This window comes from Chiloscyllium plagiosum, chromosome 14 (genome assembly GCF_004010195.1).
Source record: "Chiloscyllium plagiosum isolate BGI_BamShark_2017 chromosome 14, ASM401019v2, whole genome shotgun sequence".
Lineage (NCBI taxonomy): Eukaryota > Metazoa > Chordata > Chondrichthyes > Orectolobiformes > Hemiscylliidae > Chiloscyllium > Chiloscyllium plagiosum.
The window spans coordinates 13,194,455-13,212,498 of NC_057723.1; the positions used below are offsets into that span (position 1 = coordinate 13,194,455).

General features: G+C 42.4%; 1 protein-coding gene across 6 annotated transcripts in view; it reads left to right on the top strand.

Moving 5' to 3' along the window:
• rad50 (RAD50 homolog, double strand break repair protein) overlaps positions 1-18,044 on the top strand; it is a 216,201-nt gene that overhangs the window by 107,781 nt on the left and 90,376 nt on the right. For all 6 annotated transcript variants that reach the window (XR_006313549.1, XM_043703202.1, XM_043703203.1 and 3 more), the window contains exons 21-22: positions 6,131-6,258; positions 8,894-9,118. Coding sequence is in view for 5 of the 6 variants with exons in the window: in XM_043703202.1 (XP_043559137.1) it covers positions 6,131-6,258; positions 8,894-9,118 (353 nt within the window). In the remaining variant the exon portion in view is untranslated. The remainder of the gene's footprint in view (positions 1-6,130; positions 6,259-8,893; positions 9,119-18,044) is intronic.

An 18,044-nucleotide genomic window follows, 5' to 3' on the forward strand; every position in this document is an offset into this window, starting at 1 on the left:
CTATGCTATTGGTATCACTCCCCTTCACAAACCAGCGGTCCAGCTAACTGACAGAGACTAGAACATAATGCTCTCAGGCCACAGGTTCACATCCAACAGCTGGCAATAATTACATTCAGTAAATAGAATGGAATATAAAGCTGGTGATCATGACAAATATCCACCTGTTGTAATTTTTCTTAGATCGAGCTCCCTAGTATTTTTTTTAAGGGATGGAAATCTGCCATCCTTCCCCATGCTGGTCTGGATGTGACGCCAGATCCTCAGCAGCATTGTTAACTCATAACTGCCCCTGAAATGGCCAATAAGCACTCGGTTTAGGGGAATTAGGGATAGGCAATAAATGGTGTGATGCTTGTATCCCGTAAAAGAATAAAGATTAAAAAAAATCAATTTTCAAACTTCTGCTGAAATTCTCAATATAAGAGGTAATGATGTGATTTTAGGCTGGCCTTAGGCTTTAACAAGAGACTGCTATTATAGTTTAGAAAACATTTTACTGTTGCAAAATGTGGAAATTACATTCATCCTTTCAAGCTTCACTTTCAGTAAGCAAATTGATGGGACTTTTGAAGATTCATTGTACTTTATCTGTGTGGCTAGATAGATCTCGCTGATAAGTGTTTCTTTATGACACTTTTATTTAACTCACTATGGCAGAACACTGAGGTTTTATCAACAAAGCAAATCCTTCAAGATGCAAGATAAAAGATTTTTTCTGTGTTTAAAACCAATTGAGTGGGCCTGGGATTGAAGGGGAGAGAAAGGGGTTATACGTTCCTGCAAGTAGCTTATTATCAGTTTCCAAAATAATTCAATTGGAAATTCAAAACGTTATAGCTGACAGGAATTTGTTTATTTGAAAAGTAAGACAGGTCAAGATTTCATACTTATTTGAGAGAGCAGCAATTTTGTGCGACCCAAAAATAAGAATGTATTTCTGTTTTGCTTCATTATCCAGTAACTACCTGCACTTCCTGCTTCAAGTCAGGGTACAACTGCTGCACTAACCAACAGACAACTAAAATCAAGCTCAAAGTGTCTTCTTTACCAACTGGCTGCACTGCTGGGATGCCTCCATTTCTCACACTGACTGTCCATATTTGTCAGTTTGAACATAGCCATTAACGAATCTGAATTAGAGAATGCTTTAGGATTGTGAACTCTACTCCACAATGGTCAAGAGTGCGTTGCTGGAAAAGCACAGCAGGTCAGGCAGCATCCAAGGAGCAAAAGAATGGATGTTTCAGGCATAAGCCCTTCATCAGGAATAAAGTTTGTGGGCCGGGAGCTGAGAGATAAATGGGAAGGGGTAGGGTTGGGGGGGGGGGAAGGTAGCTGAGAAAGCAAATAGATGGATAAAGGTGAGGGAGAAGGTGATGGGGCAGAGGGTGATGGACAGGTCAGGAGGACGGTGCTGAGTTGGAGACTTTGAACTGGGATAATGTGGTGGGGGGGGGGGGAAATGAGGAAGCTGTTAAATTCCACATTTTTCCCGTGTGGTCCTAAGGTCCCAAAGCAGAATATGAGACGTTCTTCCTCCAGGCGTCTGGTGGTAACAGTTTGACGGTGGAGGAGGCCCAGAACATGCATGTCCTTGACAGAGTGGGATGGGGAGTTGAAGTTCAGACATGGGGTGGTGGGGTTGGTAGGTGCAGGTGTCCCATGGATGTTCTCCAGCATCTGCAGTCCTAACTTTCTCCCAATCAAATCCATGAGGGAGTGATGTGATTGGGAAGCTTGCCTCTGAGAAAAGTGGCCAAGATTCCATTTGACAGGAGAAGCAACGATTAACGTACCCTTATCTCAGTCGAGAATATGGTGATGGAAAAGCACAGCTGATCAGGCAGCATCCGAGGAGGAGGAGCATTGACATTTTGAGCATAAGCTCTCGTTCCTGATGAAGAGCTTATGCGAGAAACGTCGATTCTCCTGCTCCTTGGATGCTGACTGACCAGCTGTGCTTTTCCATCACCACATTCTCCGACTCTGATCTCCAGCATCTGCAGTCCTTTACTTTCTCCCATACCCTTATCTTAATCTAGACAAGTGCTCACAATCTAGCACACCGCACTGGGGAAATCACCTGCAGTTTTTGTGACCACTTTTCAAGGCACCTCCACTTAGTCGGCAAACAGGATCCAGAATTTCACAGCCTGCCATCTTAATTCTCCGCCTTGCTCTCAGGCTGACGTCTCTGTCCTCATGAGCCTATCCACGGAAGCCCCAGATACATTTGAGGGATATCTTTCGTAGCAGCCCTGCAGATTCCAAGTTGAGTTCGACACATTCAGACAAAGCCTGTTTTGTTTTCTTTGCATTTTTGATTTTTCTTCTCTCTTGCCTTTCTGCTTGCAGTCAACAGCACCTCCTGATCTAGGAGCATCCTTGCCTCATCTCCATTTTTTTGATCCCGGAGGACTAAGTCAGACTGACTAGGCCAAATGACCTTTTTCCACACTGTAGGGATTCTACAATTATATCCGAGTGGCACGGTTGCTCAGTGGTTAGCACTGCTGCTCACAATGCCAGGGACCCAGGTTCGATTCCAGCCTCGGGCGACTATCTGTGTGGAGTTTGTACGTTCTCCCCGTGTCTGTGTGGGTTTCATCCAGGTGCTCCGGTTTCTTCCCACATCCAAGGATATGCAGATTAGGTGGGTTAACCATGATAAATTACCCATAGTGCTCAGGAATGTTTGGGCTAGCTGTGGTAAATGTAGGGTTATGGGGATACAAGTTTTGAGAAGATTTGTGGCTCAGGTTGAGGTTCTGGATGTAGATTTGCTCGCTGAGCTGGAAGGTTCATTTCTAGACATTTTGTCACCCTGCGAGGTAACATCTTCAGTGAGCCTCCGGGCAAAGCACTGCTGATTATTCCTGCGTTCAATTTATATGTTTGGGTTCCTTTGGGTTGGCGATGTTATTTCCTGTGGTGATGTCATTTCCTGTTCTTAGGATGGATGTGTTGTCTCAGTCGAAGTGGTGTCCTTCCTTATCTATATGTAAGGATACTAGTGAGAGAGGCTCATGTCGTTTTGTGGCTAGTTGATGTTCATGTATGCTGGTGGCTAGTTTTCTGCGTGTTCGTCCAATGTAGTGTTTGTTACAGTTCTTGCACGGTATTTTGTAAATGACATTAGTTTTGCTTGTTGTCTGTATAGGGTCTTTCAAGTTCATTAGCTGCTGTTTTAGTGTGTTCGTGGGTTTGTGGGCTACCATGATACCAAAGGGTCTAAGTAGTCTGGCAGTCATTTCCGAGATGTCTTTGATGTAGAGGAGAGTGGCTAGGGTTTCTGGACGCGTTTTGTCTGCTTGTTTGGGTTTGTTGCTGAGAAATCGGCAGACTGTGTTCATTGGATACCCATTCTTTTTGAGTACACTGTTCAGGTGATTTTCCTCTGCTCTGTATAGTTCCTCTGTGCTGTTCATTGAAATAATATTCTGATGCAGCTTCATTTGTGGATGTTGAGATGATTGCTTCTGTAGTTCAATATTTGGTCCGTATGTGTTGTTTTCCTGCAGACGCTGGTTTGAAGTTGCCCATTGGCTGTTCACTCTACTGCGATATCTCGGAATGGCAGTTTGTTGTTGTTTTCCTCCTTCTTAGTGAATTTTATGCCAGTAAAGGTATTATTGATGGTCTTAAAGGTTTCCTCTAATTTGTTTCATTTAGTGATGACAAAGGTGTCATCCTCATAGCGGACCCAAAGCTTGAGTTGGATGGTTGGCAAAGCTGTTTGTTAGAGTCTCTGTATTACTGCCTCTGCTATGGGGATATGGTAGGGGGTTGGCTCTGGCTCTTCAAGGTGTCTGTGCAGACTTGATGGGCCAAATGGCCACTTTCTGCACTGTAGGGATTCTATTATTCTTCAACTTCTCCTGTCATCCATCTTTGCCACCTCTATTATGGACCTTCTTTTTGTTCCTGTCGCACCAATCCCTTGGTCAAAACCTGTTAAATTTCCACATTTTCAGGCATATGACTGTCATCGGAATTGTTTGTGGTTATCTGTGCAGCTGTTTCTGTAACCTTCTGCTTATTGCCAGGAATTTCTGGTTTTACTTAGTTTTTCACTAGATTCACATCTAGGCTTCAGACTAAGAGATGAATGATATTCCGTTTGGCAACTGCCCAATCAGGCAATGAATCTGTGGCCTCATTTCAGTGTGCGCTGCTGATGTAATTTTGCAATGTCTATTTTATGAACATTTTCTTGGAGTAAGTGCCCAAAACCTTTACTGACTTGCACCTCCTTTCCAGAAGATACTGATCGATGCGAGCTTCATAAATCAGACAGGTTAGATTGTCTGATTCAGTGTAACAGCCAATGTGTAACAGAGCTCAGTTCTGGCCTGGCTGTCATGCAAAGCTTCGAACAGAAATCTAAGCTGAATGAGTGAGTCTGCAGGCATTCTTTGATCCCAGCCCAGCAGTGACTGCAACCTTGTGTAATGCTATAATCATTCTAAGTGGCATTACCTAATCCGATTGAAACAGAGGCCGAGTTGTGTATCGCTGCCTGCGTTTGATCCAGCTTAGCAGCTGGGGAGTCGGGGTGCTAACTCCATCATGGAAGTTAATGATGTTTGGCTGCATCTGCTTTGGGTTGTATTCTGAAGTGCTGTATTTAGCTGGCAAAGCTATAGTGCTTCACACAAAGCAAAGTGTGTGAACTCCTTCACTCTCTGCAAATGCTGATGTAGCCAAAATCATAAGAAATAAGAGCAGGAGTGCACGTGACTGAGGGTGGTGGGGGCAGGAGTGCGTGTGACGGTGGTAGAGGGGGAAGGAGTGCACGTGACAGAGTTGATGGGTGCAGGGATGCACATGACGGGGTTGGTGGGTGTAGAGGTGCACGTGACAGGCATAAGTGCACGCGACGATGGGGTGGGTGCAGGAATGCACATGACTGGGGAATGCAGGAGTGCATGTGGCAATGGGGGGCAGTGAGGAGTGCTTATGACGGAGGGGGCACAGGAGTACACATGGCAGGGGTGCATGTGACCGGGGGGCGCAGGGGTGCACGTGACAGGAGCACAAGAATCGAGCGTTTAGCCCCTTGACCCTTCTCCAGAAAAAGGTTCATGGCTGATCTGATTGGAACCTCAAATCCCCTTCCCTACCTGACCCTGATGACCCATAATACTTTTGGTTACTAAAAAGCTATCTTATAAATATTCAAGGACTCTCCTGAAAAGATGGTAGAAGCAGAGGTCCAAAAACTCAGCCCGCTGAGATGAGCATCAAGTCTGTTTTAAATGAATGACCCCTGATTTTTAAGCAGTGACCTTTCGTCCCATAAGGCAAAACATCCTCTTCCCGTCTACCCCCTCTAGCCCCTCAGGATCTTACATGTTTCAACCAAGTCCCTCCTGTTGTTCTAAACTCAGATGAATACAAACTCAGCCTGTCCAATATTTCCTCATAATACAATCCATTCATTCCAGATATCAGTCTGGTAAGCCCTCTATGAACGCTTCCTTCCTTACATCAGGTAACAAATACAATGCACGGTTTGCCAGATGTGCTCTCACCAGTGCCCTGTATAACTGAAGTATAACTTTCCTACTTCTGGATTCTGTTGCCCTTGCAGTAAATGATCAAAATCTATTAGCTTTCTTAGTCACTTGGCTGTACCTGCTTAACTTTTTCCACATTATGCTGCAATTGCCACACTTTTGCCCATTCATTTAACCTCTTTTTTTTTCGAGCTTTTTATGTGCTGTGGGTATCTTATTTTTCAACTTCGTGTCATCAGCAAACTGGGTCATCAAACCTTCTGTCCTCTCAACCAAAAATTGTTACTGGTTTGAATAGGCCATTCGGCCCCTTGAGTCTTCCTGCCACTTGGATTGTGGCCTTTTTTTCCCCTTTCCGTATTCTCCCACCCTAATCTCTGACATCCTTGTCAGTTAAAAACCGATATTCAGCCTTGATTGTATTTATTGAGCCAGTCTCCACTGCTTGTCTGGGAAGAGAATTCTTAAAAAAGAGTGACCCCCTCAAATAAGTTTCTCTTCACTTTGCAAGCGTACGTTTGTAGTTTTTGTATGTTTTTATATGTCAACCTGGTGAATGAATGCTGCACAAAATGATCATGGTTGTGTTATATTGCTGCCTCTTATAGCTTGAGGAGCGCTGGTTGCAGGATAACTTGACGTTACGGAAGAGGATGGAAGAATTGAATGTCGTGGAGAGCAAGAGGAAGGAGCTTTTAAAAGAGATGGGAGAGATGAAAGTAATGCATCTCAGAAAGTACGACAAAGCTTAAAATACACAGTACAGTCAGTGATGCTGTAACATGATGCTTGCATTTTAGTGTAATCCCACGTTATAGAAGAATTGCACTTTAGAAATAGAGTTTAAAGTGTTGGCAATGGAATCGCGTTTTAAAACATACATTTTAAAAGTTCGTTCTTTACAAAAAACCTTCCCAATTCGTCGATCACATTACCATGAATTTGCGTTGACACAATATGAGTTATAGCAGTACAACCTGTGTTTCCGCAAATGTTGAATTGTTGTTGCCAATATTTAATGCCAGGGGTCTTCAAAGCATCCTTAAATTATGGTCGGAGCTTTATGTGAGTAGGCTGCCCCTGAGTAGATGGGAGCTGGTGTTTTTTTTTTGGAGAGCATATAAATAACAATTGAGCTTTAAAACTGGATGGGTGCAGCTCCCACAACACTCAAGAAAACACCATCCAGGATAAAGTAACTGGGTTGATTGGTATCCCATCCACCATCTTAAACACAGTGGCAGCACTGTGTACCATCTACAAGAATGCACTGCAGGAACTTGGTCTACAAGAGCACCAACAAAGCCCATGACTTTGACCACCTAGAAGAATGAGAGTTGCAGATCCATGGGAATACCATTATCTGCAAGTTCGCACACCCCAACACCATTCTGATTTGGCAATGTACAGGGGTTCCCTGATTTCCGAGCATTTGATCACTGACCGCTTATCCTTTCAAATGCAATCTCATATACGATTATAACTTTAAAGACCTGGCATACAAACATTTCTTGTGCTTACTAATGGCTACTTTATATTGTCCTGTGATTCACAATTGAACACCAGAACAGAACCTGTTTGCAACCCGTGGACTTCCTGTATCACTCGTTCCTTCAGTGTCACTGGGTCAAAATCCTGGAACTCCCTCCCCTAACAGCTCAAGGATGTATCTACACCTCAAGAACTGCAGAGGTTCAAACAGACCATTCATCAATGCCTTCAGAAGAGCAATTAGGAATATAGCTTACCTCCACAAAGGTTGTCCGAGGATTGTCTCCAAAAGTGTGACTCCTGTTTGTTGGAGAAGATCTGGGTCCTAGTGTTAACTTTTTTTTTGGTCAACAGTTTTTTTTACCCTGGCAGACACAACTGAAAGCAGCAAAAGTTGAATCTCTGTTTTAAAACAACAATAAAATGCAAAAAAGCTTAAGAGATATTTTGTCAGCCTCTCCTTTCACTGACAGGATTCTCTTTATCATGAAGACTGTGCCCGTTCAATCTTCCACTGCAGCCAATCAATCATAAGTGGAAAAAAAAACTCTTCAGGAAATATAAAATTTTTCCAGAAGTTGAGGCAATTGTGCCTCCAAGATGGAAGATGATGTTGGGATTCCTAGGGATAATTTTGAGGTTTTTTTTTGTTTCCAAAAATGAGCAAGTTGGACTTGCTTAATGGGGACAAGAACAAATAGAACAGTATTTTGTTTTGTAAATTTTTTCCTGGATTCTAGGGAGTCCATGAGGAATTGTCAATTTTTAATAAAAAAGTGAAGCCGTATGTGACATTATAATTAGCTCTCAGAAATCGTGAAGAAGGAGCTTGCAGTCATATCGTCAGTTTCCCATCCTTGTAACATTCCAAAAAACAGAACAAATATTTGAGTTTTGGAGTGCAGTCATTGCTTTACGTTGGCAGAATTTGCCAGCTGATTTGTGCACAGCAAGCTCACAGAAATATTGACCTGGATGTAAGAGGAGCTTCCTGGCTTTTTACACGTTTTACCTTGTACTTGCATCTGAGATTGCTCAGGGTCAAAGGTTAACATCTCACAGGAAATTAGACTCCTCCAGCAGGGTAGCACTCCTTCAGAACTGCACTAACATTTCGGCCTAACCTGCATACTGAAATCTTAGACTGGTGTTTCCATCCATTAGGTTGGATTCAGACAAATATACACATGCTGCATGTGAGCAAACCCTGGCAGAAACAATTCAAATTAAGAGAGAAGCTTTTTCTAAATTGTGATGGGATGAAGACATCTCTGGCATTTGTTGCCAACGTTAATTGCCCTTGAAATGAGTGGCTTACTAGGACCTTACCAGAGGGCAATTCGGGCCACATTACTTTGGGTCTGGAGTCGCATGTAGGCCAGTCTAGGTAAGGATGGCAGATTTCCTTCCCTAAGTGATATTAGTGATCCAGATGGGTTTCTACAGCAGTTGACGACAATAATTTGATAGTCTCCATTACTTAGGTTATATATTTATATTTAAGTATTTGTCTTATATTTAGGAATATATATTTATATTATGTTTGCAATTTTTCAGATGTTTTCGTAATGGAGTTCAAGTTCCACCATTGTCAGATTTGAATTAGTGTTGACAGAGCGTTAGCCTGGACCCCTGGATTGCTAGTCCAGTGATATTATCACTCTGCCTCCATCTCCGTACCTTCTGTACATCTCTGCAGCCTCATGAACCAATAAATAGCTCCATTTTCCTTTCTTCCGATTAAAATCGTTCATGTATTTATTCCTAAAATCTGATGTAGATAGCCATTCAGCACTTGATATGTTCCTGCCCACTCAGATTCATAAAAGTGTTATTTTTTTTCATTCGTTTTGTACAACAAGTGTTTTTTAAACTGGCAGTGAGCGGAAACAGCTGGAAGAACGACTGGAGGGCTTCAAGAAAAATCGCAACCTGGCTCAAGGGCGGCAGAAAGGTTTTGAGGAGGAAATACTTCATTTCAGAAAGGAACTGAGAGAACCTCAGTATAGAGACGCTGAGGAAAAGTTCCGAGAAATGATGATCGTAATGAGAACGACGGAACTGGCTAACAAGGACCTGGATATTTATTACAAGGCACTAGACCAGTAAGTAAAATCCTGTATTCCAGAATCTCCCAGACTTGCATGTTCTGTCCAGTGAAGGAAGTGTAATTATGAACCTTCTACCCTCAGCTCATAGTTTATAATATTATATGATGTGCTGTTCTTGCTTAGGTTAATGATATCCTAGTTTTCGAAAGAGACCTTGGAGAAAGTCCTGGAAAGGATATGATTCCACTCCTGTTTCAATACTTATTTCAACAACAACTTGCATTTATGTAGCACCTTTCAATGTCCTGAAATGAACCGAGTCATCAGCAGGGATGGCTATTTCAATGCAGTGGCCTGGAATTGCACCTTTCGGGATACAGATTTGAGGGCTCATTAAACTGGCCCCCTTTTAAAATTGTTGCTGATATATTTTTGCTGCTGTCACGAATGATCTTTATGTAGCTTTATCATTTATGCTACTTTCAACTTCCAAGGTTCTCCGGTACCAGTTTTGTCTGTGTAACAGTGAAAAATCATCACCCAGAGAGATGAACTGTCATGGGTGGGGTGGATGCTGCAGTTTTAGAACCAGAGGACAGCTTCAGAATAAGAGGAAGCCACTTAGGACTGAGTTAAGGAGAAATCAAGGGTGGTAAATCTGTCTGGCTCAGTCGTTGTGTATATTTGAGAGAGAGATTGACTGATAGATTTCCAAAAGTTAAAAATACCAAGGAATATTGGCATAGTGCAGGCAAATGGCATTGGGTTAGAAGAGCCACCTGTGATCCTATTGAATGGCACCAATGAATGACTACTGCTCCTGTTCTCTGCATTCCTGTCTTAGTGGGAATTTAGACTGGAGGAGGTTACGGTGATAGTGAGAGATTTGAAACCATGCGCAAGATTGGAAAATAAAAACACCTTTATTTTGCTGTCCAACTTTCGTACATATGGCATGACCAATACTTCAGAAAGAAATCTTTCACCCAGTCCGACCTGGTTTTAACATTGAGGACAATGGGATAATGAGAATAAACTGTTAGTGCAGCCCATGTCATGTTTGCTCAATGATTCCTAAATCCAATTAATTTAGGTTGGGCATGAAGCATGTTAGCCTTCCACCAAGTTACATTTAAATGTTAGTTCTGTGCAATGTTCTAACATTAAAAAATCATGCAAAAATTAAGGAGATTTCCAGAGAAATCAAAAACAAGAAAGGAAATTTAGCGGGTTAGGCAGCATCTGTGGAGAGAGAAAAAGAGAGAGACCAGTTAATGTTTTGAGTCCATTCACCCTGTGTCAGAACACGTCTTTCCTTTTTGAGTTATTTCCTAAGTCTGCAGTTTTTGTGGTCATCAGCAGAAACATAACTTTCAGGCAGAAGACCTGGCCATTCTCATTTTGGCTGCAAAGCGATCGGGTTTCACACAGCAAGAGAGTATTGAGATTTTCCTTACTGACATCGGAGATTGTGACGTGGCAGATTTGTGAGAACGGAAATGCTTTGTCACTGATGCCAGTGAAGGTTTACTTTAATCAGTGGAGATGGTAAGGCAGGAAAAAAGAAACCATTGTGGTGATCGTAAGGTCCCGCAGGAAGAAATGAAAGATTTCTTATAAATTTTTTTTAACTCTATCACATTTGTCACCCGGGCTTTCTCATCATGATCATGCAGATATGCTTCTAAAATTCAGCATAATTCAGAACAGGAAAGTACATGACTAGATATGTCACATGGTGCTAATCAATTCATCTGTGTAGGCAACCACACGGAATCAAAGAATGGCACAGAACCGAAGGAGACAATGTGTTATGTTGGCTTTTTAGATAAAGCTGTCCAATTAGACTGCAATTTTCCTGCAAATGTTCTCCTGTGCCTCTTCTGCACTGTTTGGTAGCCTGTAGTATATATCCAGCAGCATAACCCCTCCTTTAATGTTCCTTTATTCTAATAAACTAGGTACTTTCTTTGACTGTCAATTCAATCATCCCACTTTAGCTCTACAATGTAGTCTTCAGTAAATTCTGCCTTCACCAGCCACTCACCTCCAAGTCATTCCCGCTTTAAACTTGTACATGGTCTCTAAACCTGTGTTAGACTACTTCATGTTTGTCTACAATGCATTCCCTCCTGTTTCCAAATCGATATGCAAGCTTTTTATCTCTTCTAATCTCTCTGCACTTTTATTCCTGATGGCTTTTCCCTGACAGGCCAACTTAAACTGCATCCCTGGTTAATCTCTCATGTCACAGGTTAATCTTCCGACAAAAATATTAAAGTCAAAAAGTGTGGTGCTGGAAAAGCGCAGCCAGTCAGGCAGCATCCAAGGAGCAGGAGAGTCGACATTTTGAGCATAAACATTTCATCAGGAATTCTGCATTCCTGATGAAGAGCTAGTTATGCTCGAAATGTCGACTCTTCTGCTCCTCTGATGTTGCCTGACTGGCTATGCTTTTCCAGCACCACACTTTTTGACTTTGATCTCCAGTATGTGCAGTGATCACTTTCTCCTACAACAATATTACCCCAGGGATGCTGAGATGCAACTTGTTTAACTTGAACAAGTCCTTCCTGTCCCAGTCAAATTCCAATGCTTCAAGCATCTGAAGTCTACTCTCCTGCTTCAATTCTGTAGAAACATGTTTTACCCTACCTATTCCTATATTCAGTAGGTCATGCCATAGAGTCATAGAGATGTACAGCATGGAAACAGACCCTTCAGTCCAACCATGCCACTTGTAACTAGCCTGCCAATTATTATATTTCAGGTCTTGTACCTTCATTACCTTCTCAGCTCCTGAAACTGAATACAGGATCTCATCACATGCCCTTCTTCTGTCCTCAGTTCCCATGTGGACAATGACTTCTGGATGTTCCCTTGTACCCTTCCACACATGACATGGCCAGCACACTCTCAGAATACAGCATCTTCCAAACTTGTAAACACTACCATCTAGAAGGACAAGGGCAGCAGATATTTAGGAACACCACAACCTGCAAGTTCCCCTTCAAGCCACTCACCATCCTGTCTTGAAAATATGTTGTTCCTTCATTGTCGCTAGGTCAAAACCCTGGAGTTCCCTCCCTAATGGCATTGTGGGTCTGCTTACACCAAATGGTTTGCAGTAGATCACGAAGGCAGCTCACCACCACCTTCACAAGGGATTAATCTAGAGATCAGCAGTAAATATGAAATCAGCCAGCCATGAAAACATAATCAAAAAGTGCATGGTTCTTCTGCACCCTCTGAATTTATTAATGGGTGCGTTGCTGGTGCAAATTGATGTGTTCCTACAAACAGCAGTGACTAATCATGAAAAGATGTTCATTGCCCATGTAGCATTTTGGACTGTCCTGAGGCCATCAAAGGCAGTCAATTAGTACAAATCCATCTGGCAGCCTCTTTTCTCTCGTATTGCCTGGAATCAGTCCAATTCATAAAACAACAATGTTGGATTTACCACTTTATTGACATAAGCATTTGCAGTTTGGTGAAGTGCTCCATTAAAACAGATTGCTAGTGTCTATCAGACACCCTGGGCGTGTTGCGATTAACTGGAGGCAATGTGAGCAGACAAGATGGAGATGCGCTATAAAGGCTGTGGTAATATCCGCATGATTGAGGCCTGGACCTGGGCAGTGAGGAGTCCACTGGCAGCCAAGACTACCCACGCCCTGACCTCCTGAGACCTTTCTTTCGCTGCCCATATCAACCCTCACCCGGACGATCCCCCTCTCACTTTCTGCCCTCTGTAAGAATCTTTTATAATTATAAAGGATTCTCCCTTATTCTTTCAGAGTATCCAGCTTGTTCATTCTCTCCTAGTAGATGTGACTTCGCAATGCTCATGTCATTTCTGTAGCTTTTCTACACCTTTTACAATGTTTTTAATGCCTTTGTGTAATCCAGTGATTAGCACTGCACACATTAGGCTCAACCATAGAAGCCTCACACACTGGTCCAATCCTCTGTTGACTCCGGAATGCTGCCTCTCCAACTCCACCCCACCCTCCCCGCCCCCAAAACTATGTCCCCACAGATTTTCTGCAGTTAGTAGATAATGAGAAGAAGTAAGTGTTGAAGTTACTCATCTTCCTTGTCACAGGAGCTAAAACTGATCATAATGCCCCAAATTGTTTGAGATCTTTGCTGCTAATTTTCTGGGAGAGGAACCTCAGGATTTGACAAGGTGGTGCACAATACACTGATCCAGCCATTGACCATTAGAAATCACTGACTAAACGCAGGTGTGGCTGTGGTGACAGTTGTTTAGTCACCCAGTTCAGGTGCATTATTGCAACAGGTGATCCAGAAGGTCAGAGTGCACCAGCATATGCCATATGAATGAGTATTGCTATCACGTGCTCAATAATTCTGTCAAACACAACTTATTTTACTGTTCAGGAATACAGTTAGCCACATATGGTTGCTGACTAATGTATTGGACAACATTGTGTTGAATCATAGGAAAATTATGAAAATGCACTCTTTTGTACAAGATTCCACAAATTACATTGAGTATTGAGAGTGATACTATCAACTGTTGAGAGAGAGAAGGACAATGCGAAGATAATGTTTTGTACTTTTAAAACATAATAAAACACATTTGAAAGAAAATTGTTTTTTTCAAGATTCCTAACTGAGGAAACACATTTTAAAATGGACTTTGTATATTTTTGAAAACTCAATTGATCATTCACAGCAATTTTAAGTCAAGGTTTGATTAATCAGTGAGATCTGTCAAAACAGGAAATGATAGCTGGTTTATGTAATATTTTTCTAATTTAAAGAACTGATAAAGCATCCTGATTATTAATCTTGTATTAAAATCTACATTTAAACAGTTGTGAAATGCTGAATGATCAGAAATTATGCATCCATTGATGGCACGAGAAGGCAAAGTCATCAATTTAAGTTTTAAAAAAAAGCTTCCTTTTCCTATTCATAATAGGTTTAATGGTATGTCTCCTTTCCCAAGAGGATTTCAGGATTTAGGGGGCATATCTTTAAGGAAACAGATTTTTTTAAAAGACATGAGAGGCAAATTTCTTACACAGAGGGTGGTTCGCATGTGGAATGAACTTCCTGATGAAGTGGTGGATGTGGGCACAGTTACAGTTTTTGAAAGACATTTGGATACGTAAATGAAGAGGAACGATTTGGAGGGAAATGGGCCAGGAGCAGGCAGGTGGGACTAGTTTAGTTTGGGATTATGTTCAACATGGCCTGGTTGGACCAAAGGGTCCATTTCCATGCTGTATGATTCTATAATCTTGAGTCCAAGTCTGGAGCAGCTTCTTTTTGAAAGGCAGAGTAGACTTGGGGGCCTACTCCTGCTTCTTATGTTCTTGTGTTGTATAAAAGATGCACAGTTACCAAAGATTACATATATGCATATTATTAGATCTTTTATATTCAAAATCTGTAAAGACATTTTTATTAATTTATGATGACTAAATCTCCTATACTGTTTCCAAACTGGGATCATGGAGGAACCTGAACTGATGCAAATGATGTTGAATGGCACAAATTCAAAAATTAGTAAGTTTAAATAAAATTATACATTAATACATTTAGTACTAAGGCTAGAGTCTCCCATTGAAATCCAGTGGCTAATTGTGAATTGAATGAATTCCAAGCACAGTCTTCAGGTCAAAAATTAAGCAAGCATTACTTGTTTGTCTACTGTCAACCACGTGCACACTGATCAGTTCAACTGGTTTCAGACTAGATACCCTGCCGTATGGAAACAGGCCCTTCGGCCCAACAAGTCCACACCAACCCTCCGAAGAGCAACCCACCCAGACCCATTCTCCCACCTATTTACCCCTGACTAATGCGTCTAACACTATGGGCAATTTAGCATGGTCAATTCACCTGGCCTGCACATCTTTGGATTGTAGGAGGAAACCGGAGCATCCAGAGGAAACCCACGCAGACACGGGGAGAATGTATAAACTCCATGTAGACAGTCGCCTGAGGCAGGAATCGAACCCACGTCCCTGGCGCTGTCAGGCAGGAGTGCTAGCCACTGAGCCACCATACTGCCCACAAACGTACTTTTACTTACCTTAGTTCCATGTACCTCAATACCTTTACATAGCAAAACATTATTGATCTTAGTTATTATATTACCAATTGACCTGCAGATCAACTGCTTTTCAGTTTCACTTTTAGTGCCTCTGTGTCTCTGAACTAAATTTAAAGGTTGTGACCCTTGTTCTGGCTGCCCCAGTAAAGAAAATCATTTCTCTGCATCTCCCCTTTCAAATCCTTGACACTATTGTCATTGTCCTTTAATGAAAGGCCATGTTGCATCTTGTTTTAATTTGGGACCAATCAACAAGGCAATTCTGTTCAAAATATAAACTATCTTTTCCAAGTGAAGGGCAAACAAATGAAGGGGTTACGTGAGAAAAAAACTTTGTCACACAGCAGGTTGTTAGGTTAAGTGATGTGCAGCCTTGAAAGGCGGGCTCAATTGAGGCATTAAAAGAGTTTTTATTAGATTACTTAGTGTGGAAACGGGCCCTTCGGCCCAACTAGTCCACATCGACCCACTGAAGCACAACCCACCCAGACCCATTCCCCTACATTTACCCCTTCGCCTAATACTACAGGCAATTTAGCATGGCCAATTCACCTAACCTGCACATCTTTGGATTGTGGGAGGAAACCCACGCAGACACTGGGAGAATGTGCAAACTCCACACAGTCAGTTGCCTGAGGCGGGAATTGAACCCGGTCTCTGGCGCTTTGAGGCAGCAGTGCTAACCACTGCCACCGTGCTGCCCATTAAAATTTTTTTTTTTGTTTGCAAGGTTACTTGGATGTTAATGGTGTGTAGTGATATGGAGAATGGTTTAGGTAAGTGAGCCAGTGCAGGCACAGTGAAGGCCACCTTCTGTAATAAATCAATGTTTCTGCAGAAACCATCTAAGTGACAGCTGTATTTATGTTCACAGTGACTCAAATACTGATCTTGGAAAGTTAGCGTTAAACGTTCATCTGCAATATCCCCGAAGGAAATTGCAGCTGTATCTAAAATTGTATGAATGAAATTGTCAGAGAGAATAAGACATTGGTGTACTTACTGCAGACATTGGTAAGTACTGTACTTACTTGCAGCGTAACTCTAGTATTTCAAAGATAATTTGTTTTTATATGTTTGTCCAAGAAAAGCATCTTTGTTTTTGGCTTTGCAATAGATATGCAGGTTGTGCTGAATACTGTTTGTTTACCTTTTGTACTGTTAAATGACTTTGTGTAGTGATTCATGCATTAACCATAGATTGCAAAGGATGAGATGATCAAAGCAGGTAATGTGTGGTATTTTATCAGGAGTTCTCTATTTGATCTCTTGTGTGTCACTTCATTTACTTTTTTATTTGAAAGGTAATTGCCTGATCTGCTTTGCTGTTGGTGTAGGATAATCTTACTTGTGATGTTCCATTCGTTCTTGTGATTTGAGCAATGTTGGCAGGGCTGGCATTTGTTACCAAAGGACAAAATGCTGGAAAATCTCAGCAGGTCTGGCAGCATTTGTAAGGAGAGAAAAGAGCTGACTTTTCGAGTCTAACTGACCCTTTGTCAAAGCTGGCATTTGTTATCCATTCCTTGAAGTAACCAGCACGAGCAGCATGGTGGCACAGTGGTTAGCACTGCTGCCTCATAGCGCCAGAAACCGGGGTTCAATTCCCGCCTCAGGCAACTGTCTGAGTGGAGTTTGCCCATTCTCCCCGTGTCTGCGTGTTTCCTCCCACAGTCCAAAGATGTGCAGGTCAGGTGAACTGGCCATGGTAAATTGCCCGTAGTGTTAGGTGAAGGGGTAAATGTAGAGGAATAAGTCTGGGTGGGTTGCTCTTCGGAGGGTCGGTGTGGACTTGTTGGGCCGAAGGGCCTGTTTCCACACTAATTAATCTAATTTAATCTAACCAGTTTTGCTAGTGCACCTGAGCATCAGTTAAGAGTCAGTCACGTGGTTGTGGGTCTGCAGTCACTTTTAGGCAGACTGGGTAAGGTTGGCAGATTTCCTTCCCCACAGGGAAAACATAGAAAATAGGAGCGGGAGTAGGCCATTTGGCCTATTGAGCCTCCCCTGCTACTCACAATGATAATGGCTGGAACTCAACGCCATACTTTTGTTCTCTTCCCATACTTGTCGTTAAAGCTTCACCAATCAGGCAAGTGGAGGGTATTCCAACACACTCTTGATTTGTGCCTTGTCGCTGGTAGGCAGGCACTGGGGCTACAGAAGGTGAGTTAATCATCATAGACATCCTAGCTTTTGACCTCCTCTTACAGCCATGTTATTTATGTGACTGTCTTAGTTCATTTTCTGGTCATCCAAGATGATGATAGTGGGGGATTCAGTGCTGGTATTGTCACTAAACATTAAGGGTATACAATTAGATTCTGGCTTGCTGGAGCTGGTCATTGTCTTGCACTTATATGGTACAAATGTTACTTGCCACTTATCATTCCAAACCCTGGGTATGTCCAGGTTTTGTTTCAAATGGATGCGACCTGCTTCAGTATCTGAGAAATAGTGAATGATGCTGAATATCATGCGATTATCCCTGAACGTCCCCACTTCTGATCTTATGAAGTTTGATTGTGTTCGCCGAGCTGGGAATTTGTGTTGCAGACGTTTTGTCCCCTGTCTAGGTGATATCCTCAGTGCTTGGGAGCCTCCTGTGAAGCGCATAGAACATAGAACAATACAGCACAGAACAGGCCCTTCGGCCCACGATGTTGTGCCGAACATTTGTCCTAGCTTAAGCATCTATCCATGAACCTATCCAATTGCCGCTTAAAGGTCACCAATGATGCTGACTCTGCCACTCCCACAGGCAGCTCATTCCATGCCCCTACCACTCTCTGGGTAAAGAACCTACCCCTGACATCCCCCCCCCCCCCCCCCCCCCCCCATACCTTCCACCCTTCACCTTAAATTTATGTCCCCTTGTAACACTCT